Genomic DNA, 23174 nt, shown 5'->3' with positions numbered 1-23174 from the left:
TATTTCAAATTAAGTATTAAATTTCTATATAGTCCCGAAATGTTCTTCCAACAGACACCCTTAACGAGGTCCCAAATTGGCTTGGAACATTACCTTATGGCAGGTAAGATACGCGCGGCAAAAGAAATCCATGCACTGATCCAAGGAAGGGTTGCTGTCGTGCTGCTGCTTACGAAACAGACACCTGATGAATACTCCTGCTCACTGAGGGCAAGCTTCAAACTGACGATATAGCCGAGCATTGGGAACACCTTTCTCACAAACTATGTACAGCCCCTGTATACATCATGAGTAGAATGTCGTGTTGCCTCGTGATATAGGGTTTTTTTTAACTTGATTCTTCTTAGAAAAAAAGATCTGGTCTTCTCAGTTCTCAGCTTCTTTGATAATATATTGTTGAATTCCTCCCGCTGCTCTACAATGCCAACATATTTGGCCAAGTCTTGCTTTAACTTATTTCTGCAATTCATGCAGACCGTTGTCCTAGTATTTCTATGACAAGTGGTCCTTTGCACCCTTCTTGATTCACTAGCCTTTTGAACTCCTCTGGTGGGACTTCCACATTAAGAGCCATGCATAAGAGACGGTTTTGTTTCCCGCTCTATTGCTACCGCGTTTGTTTTTCAGTACTGAAGTTAGATAGCATAGACGAGTATAGGTTGCTTTAACCCTGATTTCCGTCTTTGCATAAGGAACGCCTAATCCATGCACGCCTATTCCAGAAACCTTCAAACGAGCCGTGCTCATGATTCTAGGTTTATCTGTTGGACTAGCAGCGCCATTATGTTGTCTTCCTCTCTCCGCCACTGCGCCCACGCTATAGTTTTTCAAAACTAGTTCCAGGTTCTGCAATTACCTTTATATCTCGCAGCACCATCCTTGATATCGTTCCTGCTTTAGGCTTACTGTGGTTCTTGTCCTTGGGACTACTTTTTAAGGCGCATAAAGATACTTCCCGCACCCCAGGACATTCTTCCAAGCTCTGGGTACAACTCCGAATATAAACAGATTCTGCAATCTGCCAGATCACTGTAGTGTTTTTCAGGTCGAAGTAGTAGCTCTAACCAAAGCAGTAGAAAACTGCAACAAGCAACAACATATACAATTGTATTAGAGTGTAAGCAATCCCTGGAAAGAATCGAGATAGGTCGAAGCAAACATCTATATTGGGTCCCAGGGTATATGGTCTCCAGACTAAAACTGCAACTATAAGGAGTGATGCAATATTTGCCAAGGGGACCGAGTATTTTATATCATAATGAATAGGGGTTTTCAGTTTGGTCGTTAAAGAAACTTCTGGGCACACTTTTGACTCATTTAGTATCCCCCAGCGGGTTAGGGGGATTAGAATATACCAGCGGTAGGTATGCCTGTCGTAAGGGGCGACTAAAATACCAAATTGGTTCAAGGGGTTGTGTAGCGCAACCCTCCCAAGGGGTTGCCAGCGCAATATATAGCTTCTCCAACCCAAATGTCAACCTCACCTCCTCATGGAACTAGGGGGTGGGGAGGGCGGTATGGCCTGGAAGGTTTGATATGGTCATATAAATCGTTCCCGAGATGGTCGGGCTAGTACCATAATGGTGCTTTGTTACTGGAACTTACAGGATCTATATCCCGCAAAGGACCATCAACATCGATAACACTCCCCAAAACCTTCGGGGTGTGTCTTTATCGTTAATACAACAACAACAACAACTCATTCAGTATATATATATATATATGTATAAATATAGTATTGCTCATCTTGTTCGGACGTGTTTTACTAATCGCTCTGTGTTTTGTACACTTTATGAGTTTAAAAATAAAATAAAAATGACTTAGTCTTTTTTTTTCGTATTTTCTCTTGGGTAAAATTTAAGAAATAATAAAAAAAGACAAAGTGCAATACTATTAGAGTGAAGGTTGGATAAATTAAATGATACCAATCAAATCATAATTTCTGCACAACAAACATACATTAACACAAACATAAATCAGAGAGTGATAATACTTAATATGCCGTGCAACTGCGGTCAAAAAGTGAATCGTGAGAATCCAAAAGTGCAGTGCAATGGATGTAAAGAGTTTTTTCACCTTGAATGTGTTGGTTTGCTTCAGAGTGACTTGGATTTTCTGCTCACTTCAGGAAAGCCTTTTTTCTGCAAAGCCTGCTCAGCTGAGAGGCGCTCATCTATACGTTCGCAGCCCCTGTCAACTCTGCCGCTTAAAACAAATAATATATCTGATGTCAGTGAAGATGTGCATAATCCGAAGCATCAAATTGCTTTTCTTGCTAATGAGCTTAGTAAAGTAAGGCAGGAGAATGAACACATTCTGTTACGTGTCAATACATTGCACGAAGACAACAAAAATCTACTGCTGAAATCTGATGATCTTATTGCCGAAGTTCGCTCTTTGCGCTCTCAGGTTGATGCTAAAGATTCCGCTCTCTCAACACTAACTATTGAGGTTAAAAATCTTAGTAGCATTGTTGCTAAATTAGCTATTAACCTACCAAAGCAGCCTACAACCGCTGAAATTATTGCTGCGAATGCTGAGAGTGTAAAGCCAATAAATTCAAAAATAAAGGAAAACATAATTGCAAATGAGTCAGAACCTCAAATGAGCACAAATGATGACGTTACTATTTTGCCTTCCCCTTCTGTCAATGATGTACCTAATGATAGTGAAATGACGTCAACGTCCCAATCTAAAGTGTCCTATCTCTCCTCTCGTAAATGTGTGGTTACGGTTGATGGGGCATCATCTGATCCTTTCATTGCGACTTCTGGGGTTCCACAGGGTAGCATACTGGGCCCGCTTCTCTTCGTAATTTTCATCAATGATATAACCAGCTGTTTCAATTACGCAAATTTTCTTTTGTACGCTGATGATCTTAAGATTTTTTCGACAATTACGAGCAATGAAGACATGGTAAGGCTACAATCTGATATAGACAATGTTGCCGACTGGTGTAAACGTAATAAGTTGAACCTTAATATAAAAAAGTGCTCACATGTTTGCTACTCAAAGTCTCGCTGTCCGTTACCCACATGGTATAAAATCGATGGTCTTCGATTATCCACTTTAAGTGAAATTACTGATCTTGGTGTTGTATTCGATTGTAAATTTCTGTTTCAAACCCATTTGAATTACATAATAGCGAAGGCATATTCAACACTTGCCTTCATCAAACGATTTAGCTCTGATTTTACCGATCCTTACACATTAAAATTGCTATACACCTCTCTTGTGCGGTCTAAATTAGAATACGCCGTCTTTATCTGGAGGCCATTCTATAATTGTCACATTACCAGGCTTGAACGTGTGCAAAAAGTTTTTGTTCGCTTTGCCCTACGGTCGTTTCATAAGCCTAAAATCGTTAAACAGCAGACGTTCTATTCTGTCTCTCACCTTTGTTTTTGACTTGATAAGTGGAGCGATTGACTGCCCATTTCTGCTGGCCAGAATTTGTTTCAACATCCCACAGAGGAGTCTACGCAATCACGATACTTTCTGGCTGGACACGGTTAGAACAAATTACGCGTCTAATGCTCCAATTTCAAGAGCTTTAAAAGAGTTTAATATGCTATCAAATCCTGTGGGTCTGGACTTTCCTCCACAAAACATATGTTTAAATCGATATTAAATGACTTATGTACGTAAACTTTTAGGTAACTTTTAGTTTTTACGATTAAATAACTGTGTGTCTATTTTTTTTTTTCTTGTAATCTGTATGAAAATGTTCACATTTTCTAGATTAAAACGAGATAAATAAATAAATAAATAAATAAATAAATATATGAGGTCCTCACGAACAGGCCAGTTCAACCTAACCTAACCTATGTACAACTCGCCCTCCGATTCCTAGTTTATTTGGAAAGTGTAGGGCTGGCCCCTGTGGATCTAGATCATGAGGCTCCAAAAATTAAAAGTGATTGCCCTTTCGCATACACAATGCAGGCATAATTGTGCTTTGCAATGCAGACCACTGGTCTAGATCCACGGAGTGCCTTACATACCCGTATTGATATACTCATCTTTTGATGCTGCAACGTGTTTATCATGTCCTCCGTCTTCACCACATGTGCTATGTTAACTCTGACCTTTGGGGTTAAGGCGTTAGTTTCAAAAATACAAAGGTTTTTACAGGCATGAACCTACGGTGAATGATTTCCGTGCTTCACCGGTCCTTTGGAAAGAAATGTTTTTACCAAATAGATGATAAAACATAGTTTTAATAATATACAGGTTTTATAAGGGTTTTCAAAAAATGTATACCATCAAGGACATACAATAAATAATGAGATCTTTACAAGAGGAGGCAATCTCTTCTTTTGTGGGGCTGTGGGCAGGCGGCAACTTAGTGCGAAGATATGAGGTGCTCTACAAGCAGTGGAGCGGGCGTTGGTTCCAGCTGAGATTAGTAAAAAAAATGTGTATGAAAAATATTCATGATTCCTCCTTAAAAGGAATCGAGGCGTATTCCTTATACTCCGAAGAAAGCTTTTTTCAACTTGAGCCAGTTGCGATTATGGCTCGATATAAGGTGTAATTTAATCTTAACTATGAATTCCATATTTAATTTCATTTATGTATATATGTCAATAATTTAATTTTAAAACTGGGTTATTTTTTTATATGCTTACCGGCTGTTATGTCACAGTTATCTACATTTTGCTTAAAATCACAAATTTGTCTAACAACGTCAAACAATAAACCTTCCGAACATTTGAACTCAAATACGTCTCCATCCAGGCACAGAAAATATTTCGAGCATTCGCTATTTGTCCAAATTTTATGCACTGGTCGACTGGGATCGCGATAGAAGCGATCGTTTGTTAGACATTCAATATTTTGCCTTATATTGCGTTTAAATATGTTTGAGGCTTGTGCTAAAAATTAGAAGATATTTAAACGATATTAGATTTTTACATAAAATGTTTATTTTTTTAAGTTATAACCTATAAATTATGCTCCCCATTGGACACGGTTAAAGAATGTCTTCATAATATATCAACCAGGGTTGGGGTTTTGATACAATTGTACATATTGAATACAATATACCAAGAAAGTACGTTTATACTCAATCAATATTTATATATCGGACAAATAGATCAATAGAGAGGTAAATGAAAAAATCAAAAATTTTGAAGTTATGCATTAGGGCGGGTCGATTTAAAAATCGCTCATTGCTCTGCGAAAATCGTATTCTAGGGATCAAAATAAGAAACTTTGCCGAAGGAAACATACCTCTAAAACGAATTCTGATGTCCCCCCCCCCCCCCCCCCCCCCCTTTGGGTCGAACTTTTGGGTAGGGGCAATTTCAATTCTACCTGCTGTGTCTTGTGGTGGCTTAAAAAAAACAACACAAGCAATTTTACGATCTGCAATTGTGGCACAGTGATATACCTTCATTTTTTAAAACGGTTGAATAAAAAACCCACACAACTATGTTTACAACAGGGATGCACCTTAACGTTAAGCTAATCGTTTATCAAAAAATTTCCACCGTTTCCGTTGAAACACTTCGAAATATTATCGATAAAGAAATTATCAAGATAAATTGTATCTCGTTTTTAACCGAAACGAAAAGCTTTCGTTAACGTTAAAAACGTTAACGAAAACGTGATACTTTATGTTTGAATTGTGCTGGCAATGCTATAGCCATGGTGAAGCCGTAAGGTGGCAACAACGAGCGCACATACACACACAAACTCTATGTAATTTGTTTGTGTAATTCGTTGGTGGTAATGTCAAAAATACTCTGAGAAATGTTCGTACTGTCAAAATTCATGAGAAAAGTTGCAATCAGCTTGGATAATGCTTTCACCTTTAATGACTCCGCCATCAATCAGCTTTGCCAGCATAGTTTGAAATTAATAATCAACATAAACGATTTGATTTCGTTTTGATATGGCAGAAAACGAAACGAAATCATTTCGTTAATTTGACGATCTTAACGTTAATAAACGAAGCGAAATGACTTCGTTTCGTTTATTAACGTTGATTATCGTAACGAAATGATATCGTTTCGTTGGTTAAGCATGCCTGGTTTACAACATGCAAATGCATCACAGTGATGCCTTTAAAGGTTTTAAAAGGGGGTTGTAAAACGCTAATTTCTAATAATTTTTTTTTAATTTCTTTTCTATTACTAAGTTAAATTCATTTTTTCATTTCCATATGTTCTGACTAAATAAATTTCTAAAGAGAAAAATAAACTCCAAAGAGAAAAAACATAGGCATTTCAAAGTGGGATTTTTCAAAATTTGCCCATACGACCCAAAGGAGGGGACATCAGAATTCGTTTTAGAGGTATGGTTCCTTCGGCAAAGTTTCTTATTTTGATCCCTTGAATATGATTTTCATAGAGCAATAGGCGATTTTTTTGCCTCCCCACAAATCGACCCGGCCTATTATGCATACTACCGGGTTTGCCAATTCAATACCTACCGATCTGTATACTGTATCAAATATTAGTTCCACCACTCACTAAAACTTATATTGGCTACTTTTCTAAACATTGTAATTTTTTAGTTGATCGCTGTTTTGATCTAGGTTTGCGATATGTAAATAGTCGGCAGACAATTTCCGCACTATGGCAAACCTCTTTTGAACAAATCACAATAGTTCAATAAGCTCCAATGTCGCTTTGGATTGGCTTGATAAACTAATTGTAGCCAGTTAAAGTACGGTTATCATTTCACCAAAAAATTTAAAAAAAAGCGCAAGTAAAAAGTACAGCAGAGGTCGAAGGGACATTAAAAGGAATTGTAGAGCTTCTCGAGCCCAAAATAATGGCATATCTATTTTAAAAATCGGAGGTCAAGTAAGCAAGTAAAATAAAAAAAAACTATGCCGACTGTATTTGCAAGGAGAAAAATAAAATTGTCGGAGATCTTCTCAGCAGAAGCTCCAAAGTGGCGGACTCTTGTAACTTTTTTATAACATTTGGGGACCAACCAAGTCTAATTATTTTTTTAAACATACATACCTACTAAGTGAACATAAAAAAATTACATTTAGTATAAAGAAATAACAATTTCTAACTGAGTGTAGAACTTTTCCAGGTATCTCATTTCCCACCCTGTCTTCGACTATAGAGCTATCGAGTTTGGTTATTATACATTCCCCATAGCGAATTCACGCCTAACAGTCTTCGATCGAGATCAAAATTGACCATGATGTGGTGGTAGCCTGCCCGCCTACACCACCGAAAGTCGTTTTTTGTGAAAATTCATCTGCCAGCTGATGGCGTTCTAAGTCGTATAAAATATGTAGGTCCCGTCCCACGAATTTGTAGGGAAAATTAAAAAGTAGCATTTCGCAAATCGGAAGAAAAACTTGGCTTAAATTTCTCCGGAGGTATATCAGCCTTTTATTTATTTTAATTTGATTTTTTTAGGGACCACCTTAATTTATGTAATTTTGTATTAGGGTCATCGTTACAAATTAAATTAACGATATAGTACCAACGTTAAAAGTATCACATACATATTATTTTGGTCCCGATTGGAGACCGTTGAGGTGTTAGGTTGAGTTGAACGGGCCGATCAAAAAAGGCCTCAGATATACTGAATGTGTCCGTAGTGTTTCCAGAATTTGGCGACCAAAGGGAAAGCCCCCAATTAGGTACCAGAATATATGTTATAGAATAAATCCGTTCTCTTGGCAAATACTAGAAGTTTTCTGGACCTTGCTTAATTGTTGCCTCGAGATATGGCAACTCTGCCGCGCTTAGTAGCTGTAGCCTTGCCCCGCGAGCGCAGGGCAGGAACATAGTACGTGCCCAACCGTTTCTTCCTGCAGCTCGCACTTCCTACATCTGATGTTAAGAAGTGTCAAGTTAGTCTGCTTTTCGTGAGCTTATTAGCTGATGGAATCATGCGAAAACTTCAAAGGTAGAGAAGACATTAAAAGCAAATATGTAGATTTTCAACCAACCCGGTTTAGTGTATAGTATGTTCTTTTTTCACGCACGCTTGTGCCAGCCCACCGGCTCAATTGTGGCTCTAAGAGGTCTTTTGAAGCTTAAGCACGGGACCATGTAGTCTTTTCGCATCATATTACATGGCTTTATACTGCTATGACCATACGGCCTGCACTCAAGCTGTCCCGAGGCCTTGCTGCAGTTCCTAACACTATATTTTTGGCCATTAGGCCTACAGTTGGGATGTGGTAAATGGCATCTGCTGCCGGTATAGTTTTAGGGCTTCCGTTATGCTTATCATTGATAACCTGCATAACTACTTTAGTTTTTTGGTATACGTGCTTTTTTGTGTAGCTGTCCACCAAACATGGACTCCATAGTAAAGTATAGGCTTGACAATTGCCGTATATACGCAATGAGAGAGTTTGGACGATAGGCTCCATGTGCATCCTAGTATCCTTATGCATGCATACAGTGCCGCGGAGGCTTTCTTCGCTCTCCCACATGGAGTTTCCACGACAACTTACTATATACTTTCTAGATGTTGTGTGGAACTTTTTTCTTGTGAGGTTCCCCCTGCAAGCGTATGCTTCGTCCAATTAGGGAACTATTATTTCCTAGTAAATAATACTTTACAGGTTTTTTTTCTGTTGGCGGTTCACCCGACTTCATATGTCCAGGCGTGTATGTACATTCCGAAGCGCCTGATCCATCAGGGAGCTGATTGTTGGTAGACATTAGAGATATACGCCGCCGATAAACGCCGCCGCCGCCGCCGATTTTTGTCGTTTTTGCGCGCCGCCGCCGAATGTCAAAAATATCGGCGCGGCTGCGGCGGCGGCGGCATCCGGCGTGTTACTATATTTTCCACTCCTTTAAGTCTGGCCTAAACAGTCTTTTATTGTTCATGTCGGAAATTGGTCGGATATGGTCGAAAGTGGTATCAACGGATGCGCATCACTGCCAGTTATAAGAAAATAATTGCGAAATTTAACTCTTTCTAACTGTTCAAAAATTATTTAAAAAAAACAGGCGCTTTCGATGTCAGCTTAACACGGACTTTGCATCACCCAATTCACCAAATTATTAAAACAAAACACTAAAAGAAAAGTTATATAATAAATTTATATGCTCACTTTGCAATGAAATTAATAAGAAACAATGAATTCAAATAAAATGACCCAGGGAGAGCATGTTTTCAAATTGTCCTCAAGTTGTTAATAAAAGCAAATTACAAAAAAGGTGCCGATTTTTAAAAAAAATGTACATTGCGATTGGCTGTAAGAATAAGCGAAATCAGTGATGCAAAATCCTTTAGTAGATTCTAGGGGCATAAACACTACTTTAAAATGATTCTTACCTCATACTTAAATGGGGGATATATGTACGTATGAGAAGGGTTTGAAAAATCGCTTGGGCTAACATTCAAACATTTGTTGTTTATTTGCGAAACTATAAAATAGCGTCTGAAATGTTAATTTTGATTTTCACACTTCATGCTTCACCACCGAAGTCTCGCGGTTTGACATTTCCTAAAGTTGGCGGCCCTATCCAAAACTAGTCCCTTGAAGTGAATCACATTGATTATAGCATATCAACCAAGTTTAAATATCACGTATACGTTACGGCTGCTTTTACAAATGTGAAGACGTAGGCACATATATTTACCAGGTGAGGCTTTGTCTTTCGCAAGAACACTCAAGGTGGTGAAGCAAAAGCTTTCCCAAGAAAGTCGAACTAATGACCGTGTGTGCTACTACTCGAACGTAGTGGACAGTCGAACTAGTTTGAAAACTGAAGCTACGCGGTCATCCATAATGAGCTCTTATATAATAAGGCCGGAAAGCAGCAATTAACATCTTTCAACCTAAAGTCGGTCGACTTTCATTCTAAAATATCGTTTTGGTCTAACGAAGACTATTGAAATCAATTTTGTGAACACAAACGTTTGCAAACTTTGGTCTACATTTAAAAAACTTTTTCCATGGTCCTTGTAAAATTTCAATTATGTAGATGCGCCGAGGATTATACGATTTTAACCCATGAGTTAAGCAATGACATCCACTTAGACTGCTTATGATTTCGAGGGCGGTATTCTTGGCCGAATAGTCAATCCCTAACGTTTCAAGGTGTTTCTCTGGTGTAGCTCGGCAGCATAGCGCGACAAAAACATCCGTTAGAAAGTCTTCGGAGCTACACCTAGAGCTTCTAAGAAAGTGACGTCGACGAAGGTATGAGTTCGAAGTCGCAGTCCTTAGCTTCTGTGCTGGCATATGGTGTGAAGGTCAAGAGGCGTGGTAGCGACTGGTGGTCGGGATTGCTACTGTTCTCACATCGGGAATTGTAGCTCTTAAGAACAGCCGAAAAAACTAGAGGCGCCCTGTGCCACTAGAGACATGAGTATTAATAGACCAATTAATAGCAACCGTAAGTCGCCTTTGTGCGTGACCGCCAAGGAGCCACAAATGATTTAAAGAAATTTTGTTCGCGACCATTTTCAGAAGTTAACCCCAGGTGAAACTACGCTTTGCACGAGATATACAGACAAAAGTGTGACCATTTTATGTATCTCTATTTCTTTTCAGCAGACACAGCAGTACCTATTCCAAAGACCGGGGTTAGGTTCGAAGCCTCTCTAGAGTAAGTGAACGAGGGACAATCCCTCCGCAAGGAGCTACTCCTGAAAATTTTTGAACGATCTGCGAGATTTTGAGGCAAAAACCCCGGACCTTTCCGAAATGGACAAAACGTTGATTTCCTTAAATACATACAAACAAAACCTTTCCTAAATATAATTTGTTTAAATAGAAAAATCAAGCTTTTCAAAGTAAGAACAACGGCGTACGCCGGCGCCTCGCCGCCGCCTATAAAGAGATCGGCGTAAACCTCTACTAGACATCTACCGCTTATGATGACTGAAACGTCATCTGCATACGCCGTGAGTTTGACTGGTACTCTGTCGAAGGAGCAAAATTTATATGTGATAATTTTGACCTTGGTATTATCGTTTGGAGGAGTAAGACTGGGAAAAAATTGTACTTGGTTTACAAGAGCCACTCCAATGAATGTATATATGTACAAAAATACATTACATTTGATAGATTGCATAAGTGTCTACATCTAAACTCACGCATATACATACATTTGTCCACATTACATTCAACGTCCACGAAAATGCGTATCATAAGCAATAAAGAAATTGCAATTAAGAAAATCAAGCAAAGAAAAAATATAAAAAACATGTTGCATATACACTTGCCAAGTTGTGCGGCCCTGGCGCCTGCTCGTGAGATAACATAGTTAGGCATCAAAATCGTAAAATGCTCATAAGCAGTGGCGAACCCGGTGGACCATGAAAAGGGTCATATGCCCTCATATATATGCATTATTTTCTAAAATGTGGCGACTCCAATGCTGGACAATGTACAAAATTTGAAATTTTTTCCAATTTTTGAGCGCATGAAAAAATATTTCAACAAGACTTGCGGAAAATTGCATGATTAAAACATTTTACTGAACGTAAAATGCATCATAGGACGCGAAAAAAATAAAATTTTACTACCTATGACCCCGAATATCTTCAGGTGTGCACAATCGACTTCAATATTATCATTATTTCCGTTGTGTAACAAGTCAAGCCAGCTATACCTGTTTTGCGAAAACTGACGCCAATGAAAGGACCAAGGGGTTTCAAGTCTTCTGTCCAGTGGCGTAACTATACCATCTGGGGCCCGTGGCAAATTCTTTTGATGGGACCCTATCAATAAAAATCGTCACGTTGTACTCAGTTTAATTTTAATTACTTCAAGATTTTCAGCGTACTGAATTACACGTTGTATGTATATGTCCCACTAATGTCCATAGGCCTCCTCTCTTGAACAAGAGAGAATGGACTGTAGTCCATGCTAGGACAATGTGGAGTCCTGAATGCATTTACAATGAAATAAAATTAAGAATTTAATTTTGGTAAGATATTTATTAAGAAACATGTTTTTATTTTTCGAGATTTTTTTCCGCAAAAGTGTATACAACAACATTAAAGCTTAAAGATCGGGCTATAGATATAGCCAAATTACATAACCTGTCTTGTCACATAGAGTTTCTTAACAAGGTTTTTAGTTTTGAAAAATATCACAGGAATTGTAAGAAATAACAGTAATGCAGTGCATACTTCACGAAAGCTGCAAGACATAAAATGATTTTTCATTATTAATAAATCACCAAAATCTCTAATACACAACGATTGTTCTATTTCTTTGCCTTTCTCTGTCTTTTTTTATATAGCTCAACAACGTCTAGGTTTTTTTTTTTAGATCAGTGTCATTTAAAACTTCTAAAGTGGAAGGCCAGAAAACACTGGAATTTGAAACAATTTCATTAATTGGAATGAAACGCAATTTAAGTTGGTTTATAATGATGTTCAATACTCATTAAATAATCACTTTGAACCAAACTTTCCGGATCTTGGAGACGCTCACTTTCGCAAAGCTTATCAAAATGGCGTTTTACCATCTTCTGGCAAGTCTTAGAAAATTCAGGAGTGATGGACCATTTCTCTGCTACACTACTCGCTTCCATTTTTAAATTTTCAAGTTCATGTCGATGCCTTTTATTTTTTTCATCTGATTTTCAATTTAATAGAATTTTTCGTAAGCACATTTTCGACCCCAACAACCCGAACTTTTAAAGCAAACACGACATCATAACGTCCTGCCCATCTAGTAGGGTTTAATGTTATTGAAGTTGAATACTCACTTTCTTTATTAGGTATAAAACTTGAAAAAATATTCCATCTTTTGATACTATGCCCAAAAAAATAATAAATTTGTTTGTTTTGAATTGTTTCAAAAAAATTTTGCATATTAATAACCTCTCTGACGGGTAACGTGTACATCTCTAAAAAATGAATCAACATCGCTCCGTTTATTTGTATGAATTAAGCAGGGACTGTCCTTATTGCTTTTAAATGTATGAAAACATTTACCTCAGTGGAAGTCTCGCCCTTCCTCTGCTTACAAATACAGGTGCCGATAAAGTTGCTGCGCCGAATTTTACTATTCTATTGCCTACTTAATTCAACCCAGCCAGCATTTTTTGAAAATTTTGATCAAAAAATATTTAAATATCATACCCCAAGATGATTAAAAACGTTCAAATTTAAAAGCATTTTCTGTCGAAAATTAACGTATCGTCGGGAGAAAAATGTACCATAAATGTGATTATTCTTGAATAATCATTTATGATTCCTATTTCGAAAGGCTTTTTATTCATATTTGATATCATTGTAAAATTGAGCTTTGATAGTTTTAGAGTAATATTTTACTGCTTTTCACAGTCATTTGCTGATCATATTTGTGAACAATTTTCAATCGTTTTGGTTGAGATTTTTGAATCATTTTTGAGTACCATTATAATGCATTATTCTTTATATCTCATTCAAAATAGGATACTACATAATAATCTTATTTCATCAGGGGAAGAAAGCATGCGAAAGTGAGCTATTCGAACCACAGCTAACTCGTAAATAAACTTGACCGACTGCGGCTACAACATCCAACATCAGCATTATCGTCTGCATCTTAAAATACGGATACGATACGGGATGTTGAAGCCGTATCCAGGTATGTCAAGATAGTTTCACTTACCTGGGGTTCAAATAGCTCACAACCTATGTATTGACCAATCATTATGTATTTTCTGGGAAGCTTAAGGGGAGAAATTATTGGGGAAATCTTCGTTCACGAACAGCATTACATTATTTTTGTCTTGAAGAATATCTTTTGCATAAATAATAAAATTTTTATATATATTTTTTTTCTTAGCTTCATGATTGAAAAAAAATGTGTATGTAAAAAAAATAAAATTTTTAATGAAAAGTAAAATTTCAACCAGTATAAAGTTCATCATTCAGTCAACAAATATATTCAAAAAAGATTCAGAAAGCTGAATGAAATATGATTACAAATTTTTGATCACCTAAAGTAAACACATTTGATTCAAATATGATTCCAAAATGTGATTGAAAAACTATATTCAGTTTTTGATCATCAAAGGTAAGCATATTTGGTTATTCTTGTTGTTGGTTTTTATGAAATATTAAAATTTAGTCATTAAAGGACTTCAAAAATGATTCCAAAAAGTGATCGAAAAATGCTTTTTAGTTTTTCATCATCAAAAGTATCCATACTTGATTATTTCTTTTGTTCAATTGTATGATAACTCATTATTTAGTCAGAAAGAGTAATCAAATTGTATTGATATTGTAACGATTTTTTATTTGCAAATCCTCTTATTTGCCCTTTTGCTAGGATCGTATCGCTAAACTGTTGAATAAATAACTCCAATATTGAATAACGGAAAAATGGCCTTTATTAAAATACTTCATAATAACACTCAAACTGTGCAACGAATAGCTTAATAACCAAACTCATATCTTAAAGGAAACTGACTTTCAAAATAATAGTGCTATTGCTCGCTAGATATCGTCTTACTCGTAACTGCTTGACAATTCAAATCAAACTGAATTACTTCTTACTCGCCTGCATCGCTTTTATAGTTTACGCTGCATACTTCTAGGCTCTTCGATTTCCAGAAGTTACTAGTTGTTTCGGCTACAAAATCGCCAGCCACAACTACGTGCACAAATTATTGCTCTCTCTTGTGACAACTCAGATAAGGTATATGCATGTGTTTGTAGTTTACAGTCTCCCGCACACACATAAGCGTATAAGTAAATTCATCGGTGTGTGACATCTCATCTCTCGCTGCCTTGTATGTAAATGTTGCTCGTCGGAATGTGTACATATGTGTAGACGCAATTATTGATTCGTTTACGTAGATACATAATGATTGAATTATTGATGTGCATTCACGTCACTGCTTAGATCGGCTTAGAGCTGGCAGCACTCCTTAGTTTTGCTAATATTCGTAACACTGCCCTCACCTAAGTCTGATCGTCCCGATCAGACAAATCTCTCGATCTAAACGCTGCTAATCTCTCCAAATGAACCACTTTCATTTTGGTTCGTGGTTTGGTAGTGGTTTGTATGCGGTACACTACATCGTTGATCCGTTTTACAAATTTGTATGGGCCTTCCCAGTGACACTGCAATTTCGGGGACAAACCTTTTTTTCGTTGTGGGTTGTATAGCAGCACCAAATCTCCTTCCTGAAACCCTTCCGAATTAATTGCTTTATCGTACCTCGCTTTCATCTTGTCACTCATAATCTTTGCTCGTTGCCTTACCAGATCGTGTATCTCTCTCAGCTCTTCTTCTAAGACATCAGTGGATTTCTTGACATTCCTCTCTGCATCGGCATCTATCCCATACTTCAAATCAGCTGGCAGTCGAAGGTCATTGCCAAAAATTACCTTTGCGGGAGTTTGGCCCGTTGTGTCATGTACTGCCGATCGGTAGGCCATCAAGAATAATGATATGTGTGTATCCCAGTCCGTATGGTACTTGTCGACTACTTTCCTTAAATGCTCCTCCAATGTTCTATTGAAACGTTCCACCATACCATCGGACTGAGGATGCAATGCAGTTGTCCGTGTTTTTCGAATGCCCAACTTCTTGCACAGTTCTTGGAACACAGCTGATTCAAAATTCCTGCCTTGGTCAGAATGTAACTCCATTGGTACACCATACCTTGCAACCCATTCGTTTTTAACCACTTCTGCTACTGTTTCTGCTTCTTGGTTTGGGATTGGGTATACCTCTGGCCATTTACTGAAATAATCCATAACCACCAGTACGTATTTGTTTCCGCGGTTGCTAGTAGGAAATGGACCTGCGACATCCATGGCGATCCTTTCAAATGGTGCACCTGAAATATACTGCTTCATCTGGCCACGACTTCGGGTTTTGGGCCCTTTCGCTCTGTTGCATACCTCGCAATTGGCAATCCACTCGGTGACCGACTGACGGCAACCAACCTAATAGAATCTCTGCTTAATTTTCTCGAGTGTCTTCGTGATTCCAAGATGGCCTCCACTTGGACCATTGTGCAACTCGCTGAGCACGTCAGGAATCCTCTTTCTGGGAACAACTATAAGTTTCTTCTTGCACTGACCATCCTCACTCTCCCATACTCGATGCAAGCAACCGGATATCAATTCCAAACTGTTCCACTGTGCCCAATATGACTTCGCAATGGGACTCTCTGCTGACATATCCTCTCTGCTTGGTCTTTCGTTTCGTTCGAGCCCTTGCATAACATGTGACAGATCTGTATCTTCTAGCTGACACTTTCTTAGTTGTTCCTTGTCCCATTCATCCGTACACGTTATAGTCATTAGCCGGACATCTATAATGTCTTCTTTAGCCTCGGCCTTTGAACAGTGCTTGCATTCCAAACTACATGGCCTTCGTGACATTGCATCGGCATTTCCATGGGTACTACCTTTTCGATGCTCAATGGAAAAGTCATAGCTTTGAAGTCGCTCGATCCACCGTGCCAATTGTCCTTCCGGATTACGGAACTGCAGAAGCCATTTCAATGCTGCGTGATCTGTTCTGACATGGAATCGCTGGCCGTAGAGGTATTTGTGAAAATGTTTAATGCACTTTACCAATGCCAACAGCTCTCTCCGCGTAACACAGTAGTTCCTCTCTGGTTTTCCAATCGAACGGCTGTAATATGCAACTACCTTCTCCTGTCCATCGACCAGTTGTGATAAAACGCCTCCTATAGCATATCCACTTGCATCTGTATCTAGAATAAATGTTGCTCCTGGAATCGGATATGCTAACATTGGGGCAGTGCACAAACGCTCCTTCAATGTTTGGAAAGCCACTTGTTGCTCCTTCTTCCATTCAAAAGCTTTGTTTTTTCTTGTAAGCTCATGGAGGCTATGGGCTACGCTGGAAAAATTTGGTACAAATCGGCGGTAATATGTGCACAGCCCAAGAAAACTTCTCAATTCATGTAGATTCTGTGGTCTTGGCCAATCCTGTACAGCCTCTATTTTTTCGTTCGCAGTGCAGATGCCCTCTGTCGTTACCTTGTGACCCAAATAATTGACTTCCTTTTTAAACAGCGCACACTTTTTGGGACTTAACTTCAGACCAGCGCCAGCTATTCTCTGGAAAACTTCCTCCAAGTTCTTAAGATGTTCATCAAAGTTCTTGCCCAATACGATGATGTCGTCCAGGTACACCAAGCATGTTTTCCAATGTAGTCCTTTCAGTACCTGGTCCATGAGTCTCTCAAAAGTAGCTGGTGCATTACAAAGTCCAAAAGGCATCACTGTAAATTGCCAAAGACCATCACCGACACTGAAGGCTGTTTTCTCTTTATCTTCCTCCTTCATCTCCACTTGCCAGTAGCCGCTTTTCAAGTCCAGCGTGGAAAACCATTTCGTACCAGATAGCGAGTCCAGAGTGTCGTCAATTCTTGGCAATGGGTAGCTATCCTTTTTCGTTACGTCATTCAACTTCCGGTAGTCCACGCAAAACCTCATTTTTCCATCCTTCTTTTTTACAAGTACTACCGGTGAGCTCCATGGACTAGCTGATGGTTCGATGACGCCGCTGTCGTTCATTTCTTGAATGATTTGACTCACAACTTCCCGCTTCGCCAGTGGAACACTACGTGGAGCTTGACGGATCGGTCTCGCATCTCCAGTGTCAATTTGATGTTTCACAACGTTGGTGCGGCCTGGTTTAGAATCATCCAGGTCAAATATGTTCGCGTACTTTAGGAGCAGTTGTTTTGCCTTACTCTGATATGCTTCCTCTAGTCCCTGCATCCATGCCGTGATGTCATTTGAAAGATCAGTATTACTAGCTGAAACGTGTTCCTGGAGCTGTTCACAGTTAATAACCAATTCAGCCTCTTGGCATCTTCCCAAAATAGCTCCTTTAGTCAGTTTGAGTGGTGACTTGAACTCATTGAGTACTCTTACCGGAATACGTCCATCTTGTTTTGTCATAGCCAGGGTTTTTCCTACAAGTATGTTTAGTGCTGATTTGTTTGCTGCTTCGACAACCCACAATTTGTTTGTTCCACAATCTCCATCAACCTTTGCCCAGATGACTGCTTCGGATTTTGGTGGTATTTGCTGACTCTCTTCCACCAGCACTCGTTTACTGCTGTAGCCTCTCTCGTAGCCGAAATTAAGTGGTACATCCATGTTTTTATATCGCATCGTCTTGCTTTGCATGTCGATCTTGATGCCCTGGTCGATTAAGAAGTCCACTCCAATTATGATTTCATCAACAATTTCTGCCACTATAAAATTGTGTACTACCATGACGTTCCCAATTGCGACTTCACATTCTACTTCTCCAATTACCTGGGTGTCCTCTCCCGTGGCTGTACGTAATCTTGCTCCAAGCAATGGTCTTATCTTTTTGTTGACTAAATCCGCTCGAATGATGGAATGAGATGCACCCGTATCTACAGTCAATAACCGTTCCTTTCCGTCCACATGTCCTCCAACAGTAAGGTTGCTCGATCTTCTTCCAATCTGCGAGATAGAGATTATGGGGCATTCAATTGCGGGAGCCAGCTGTCGCCCCTTGCGGCTGACTCGATTTAGTTTAACGATTGAGTGGTCTTGGATATTTGCTCATCACCTTCTGCTCTGCGTTTACGACCACCCACATTGTTGGAGCTATTGGGACCGCTGCTGCAATGTCGTGCAATATGACCTGGGTTGCCGCACTTGAAACATTTAATAACTCCGGCATTTTTCTGTTGTGATCCCTTCAGTGCTTCCAAAATAGTGTCTACCCAATCTGGTCTTTCCACTTCTACACGATGAGCTTTGTATGCTGGTTTACTCAATAGTGAGGCCGTTTCCTGAGTCAATGCATGTGATACCGTTTCAGAAAATGTCAGCTTTGGGTTTGCGTATGTAGCTCGCTTCGTTTCCACGTCCCGTATGCCATTTATGAAACTCTGAATTTTTACCCTTTCAGTGTATTCCACGGGTGCGTCCGCATTTGCAAGATGAGCCAATCTTTCAATATCTGAAGCAAACTCCTGCAATGTTTCATTTGCTTTTTGGTAGCGGTTTTGCAACTCAATTTGGAATATCTGTTTCCTATGCTCGCTTCCATAACGTCGTTCTACAGCAGCCATCAATGCTTCATAATTGTTCCGCTCTCCTTCGGGAATCGTCTGTAGAATTTCCGCTGCTGGCCCCTTCAATGCCACGAATAGTGCAGCAACTTTATCTTCCGCATTCCAGTTGTTCACTGCTGCGGTCTTCTCAAACTGTAGCTTAAAGACCTGGAAAGGAACAGAACCGTCAAAGGATGGTGTTTTTACCTTTGTATTGCTTGCTGAAACAGCTGGGCGGTTTAATTGCAACTCTTGTATACGACCTCTCAAAGCATCCACCTCGGCTTCGATTTTTTCCTCAAACTGCGTTATTTTCTCGTCCATACGTGCTTCGAGTTTTGATGATATACGCGCCTCTTGTGCTTCGAGTTGTACTGTTATGCGTGCCTCTTGTGCTTTCAGTTGTGTCTCCATTTTTGATGTAATCTGTGTCGACATTTCTGCCATACGCGTTTCTTGTGCTTCAATCTTCGATGTAATCTGTGTCGACATTTCTGACATACGCGTTTCTTGTGCTTCAATCTTCGATGTAATCTGTGTCGACATTTCTGACATACGCGTTTCTTGTGCTTCAATCTTGGATGTTATGCGTGTCTCCTGCGATTCTAGTTGTGATGCCATATATGTCTTCTGTTCTTCCATCTTGGATGTTATACGGTTCTCCTGCGATTCCATATATGTCTGCTGTTCTGCCAGTTGAGATGACACTGTCGATGTTTGAGCAGATATTGCAGCTAAAATCATGTTCAAGTCTGTACTGGTAACCGTCTGCGATGTTTCGTTCTTCTCTTCAATTTTTGTTGTCTCCTCGCCATCAAGATGAAAGACATGCTCTTCCATATCAATTCCTTCTGCTTCCATTGCTTCTCGTAGCCGTGCCTGAAGTTCGAGTTTAACGCCGCTTGTATTCAATCCACGGCTCTCCAACTCCTTCTTCAGTTGCGGGATCTTCAATTCACTTAACTTTGCCATGTCCTTGTTGTCCTCTAGAATTTATTCAACAATTCCTCTTCTGACACCAATTGTAACGATTTTTTATTTGCAAATCCTCTTATTTGCCCTTTTGCTAGGATCGTATCGCTAAACTGTTGAATAAATAACTCCAATATTGAATAACGGAAAAATGGCCTTTATTAAAATACTTCACATTAACACTCAAACTGTGCAACGAATAGCTTAATAACCAAACTCATATCTTAAAGGAAACTGACTTTCAAAATAATAGTGCTATTGCTCGCTAGATATCGTCTTACTCGTAACTGCTTGACAATTCAAATCAAACTGAATTACTTCTTACTCGCCTGCATCGCTTTTATAGTTTACGCTGCATACTTCTAGGCTCTTCGATTTCCAGAAGTTACTAGTTGTTTCGGCTACAAAATCGCCAGCCACAACTACGTGCACAAATTATTGCTCTCTCTTGTGACAACTCAGATAAGGTATATGCATGTGTTTGTAGTTTACAGTCTCCCGCACACACATAAGCGTATAAGTAAATTCATCGGTGTGTGACATCTCATCTCTCGCTGCCTTGTATGTAAATGTTGCTCGTCGGAATGTGGACATATGTGTAGACGCAATTATTGATTCGTTTATGTAGATACATAATGATTGAATTATTGATGTGCATTCACGTCACTGCTTAGATCGGCTTAGAGCTGGCAGCACTCCTTAGTTTTGCTAATATTCGTAACAATATGTAGGGAAATTCAAAATTGAATTACCTAAATGCTGGATGGGAAAGTAGCTCCTGTTAGCAAGATTTATTCGGTATTTTGCACAATACTGTAACGAATTTAGTGCAATTCCTCTTATTTGCAACCTTCTACTAACGTTCGAATCACTAAACTGTTGAATAAATAACTCCACTATTAAACAATGCAAAATGGCCTTTATTCAAGTACTTCACAATAACACTACTACTTCTCGAGAGATAGCGTGCTTAAATCAAACTCATTCCTCGTGCCTCAACTGCTGCTGCTTTTATAATTTTGGGTCTCCTCGTTGACATATTTCTAGAAGTTTATATTTCTAGAATTTGCTATCAGCTATAAAATTACCAGCTATAACATAACTGCAGATGCGCGTTATAGCTCCTCATATGCGCGTGTATATGTGAGTGATACTTCCACAGATAATTGCATAGTTTTGGGAGCATCTCAGATAAGATATATGCATGTGTTTGTGCATCTCTCTCCGCTATATGTACATACGTACATAATGATTGATTCGTTTATGTAGATACAATTGACTGCCTGCTTTATTGTTGTTGTGGCTTCATTTACTTAGCATCAGACTAGTGATGTGAGTATCACTTAGTGTCACTTATATTCGTCACACTGCCCTCCACCTAAGTCTGATCGTCGGATCAGACAAATTTCCCAATCTAAACGCCGCCAGCCTTTCCAGATGAACCACTTTCATTTTGGTTCGTGGTTTACCAATGGTTTGTATGCGGTAAGTTACATCGTTGATCCGTTTTACAACTTTGTATGGCCCTTCCCAGTTACACTGCAATTTCGGCGACAAACCTTTTTTCCGTTGTGGGTTGTATAACAGCACCAAATCTCCTTCCTGAAAACCTTCCGAATTCATTGCTTTATCGTATCTGGCTTTCATCTTGTCACTCATAATCTTTGTTCGTTGCCTTATCAGATCGTGTATTTCTCTCAGGTCTTCTTCCAAAACACCAGTGGATTTATTGACATTTCTCTCCGCATCGGCATCTATCCCAAACTTCAAATCAGCTGGCAGTCGAAGGTCATTGTCAAAAATTACTTTTGCAGGGGCTTGGCCCGTTGTCTCATGGACTGCTAATCGGTAATCCATCAAGAATAAAGGTATGCGGGTATCCCACTCTTTATGGAACTTGTCCACTACTTTCCTCAAGTGCTCCTCCAATGTTCTATTGAATCGTTCCACCATACCATCGGACTGAGGATGCAATGCAGTTATCCGTGTTTTTCGAATGCCCAATGATTTACACATTTCCTGGAACACAGCTGATTCGAAATCCCGGCCTTGGTCAGAATGTAACTCCATTGGTACACCATACCTTGCAACCCAATTGTTTATAAACACTTCTGCTACTGTTTCCGCTTCTGGCCATTTGCTGAAATAATCCATAACCACCAGTACATATTTTTTTCCACAGTTGCTAGTAGAAGATGGACCTGCCACATCCATAGCGATCCTTTCATATGGCGCACCTGGGTTATATTGCTTCATCTGGCCATGACTTCGGGTTTTGGGCCCTTTCGCTCTGCAAACCTCGCAGTTCGCAATCCACTCAGTGACCGACTGACGGCAACCAACCCAATAGAATTTCTGTTTAATTTTCTCGAGCGTCTTCGTGATTCCATCTCCGTTTGGACCATTATGCAGCTCGCTAAGCACGTCCTCTTTCTGGGAACAACTATCAGTTTTTTCTTGCATTGACCATCCTCACTCTCCCATACTCGATGCGAGCAACCGGATATTAATTCTAAACTGTTCCACTGTGCCCAATATGACTTCGCAATGGGACTCTCTGCTGACATCTCCTCTCTATTTGGTCTTTCGTTTCGTTCGAGCCCTTGCATAACATGTGACAGATCAGTGTCTTCTAGGTGACACTTCCTTAGTTGTTCCTTGTCCCATTCATCCGTACATGTTATAGTCATTAGCCGGACATATATAATGTTTTCTTTAGCCTCGGCCTTTGAACAGTGCTAGCATTCCAAACTACATGGTAACGTAGCGTTACAATAACGTAACCCCCTGTATTTCCTTATTCACTTAAACCTGAACCTCCCTGTACTTATTTTTCTATAGCATAGCCAACAACCACTTGTACTTATTCTTTTATAGCATAGTCAACAGCCACTGATAGCAAACCAATGAAAATCACAATAACTGTGTGTTGACTTCTCAACCAGTTTGCGGCACCACCCATATAAACATCGAATTTGCATTTTTGCAATTCAGTCCTCGCAGGTGAGCCAACGGGAGTGGTTGTCTTTTTAAAGACAAAATAACCACTTCGGCTAGCTAGCTGAGTGGAAGGGGCGCTGTCATGGCGCGGGTCACCCTCCACCAGGGCTGGACGACGCGAGTGGTGCCTTCGGACTACTTTTCCCTCCGTCGCCCACCTTTGTGCTTGAGCGGCCCGCTGCCTCAATGACCAAATACCCCCTTTCCCCCTCAGCT

At 39.5% G+C, this 23174-nt stretch overlaps 1 protein-coding gene across 1 annotated transcript in view; it reads right to left on the bottom strand.

Annotated features, from left to right (window-relative positions):
- The window catches only part of ChLD3 (Chitin and LDLR binding deacetylase 3), a 62748-nt gene that overhangs the window by 11949 nt on the left and 27625 nt on the right, over positions 1-23174 (bottom strand). The window contains exon 2 of the mRNA XM_067766795.1: positions 4632-4877. Within this exon, the coding sequence (XP_067622896.1) occupies positions 4632-4877 (246 nt within the window). The remainder of the gene's footprint in view (positions 1-4631; positions 4878-23174) is intronic.

This window comes from Eurosta solidaginis, chromosome 2, assembly GCF_040869045.1.
Source record: "Eurosta solidaginis isolate ZX-2024a chromosome 2, ASM4086904v1, whole genome shotgun sequence".
Lineage (NCBI taxonomy): Eukaryota > Metazoa > Arthropoda > Insecta > Diptera > Tephritidae > Eurosta > Eurosta solidaginis.
This window is presented reverse-complemented; position numbering and strand designations above follow the sequence as displayed.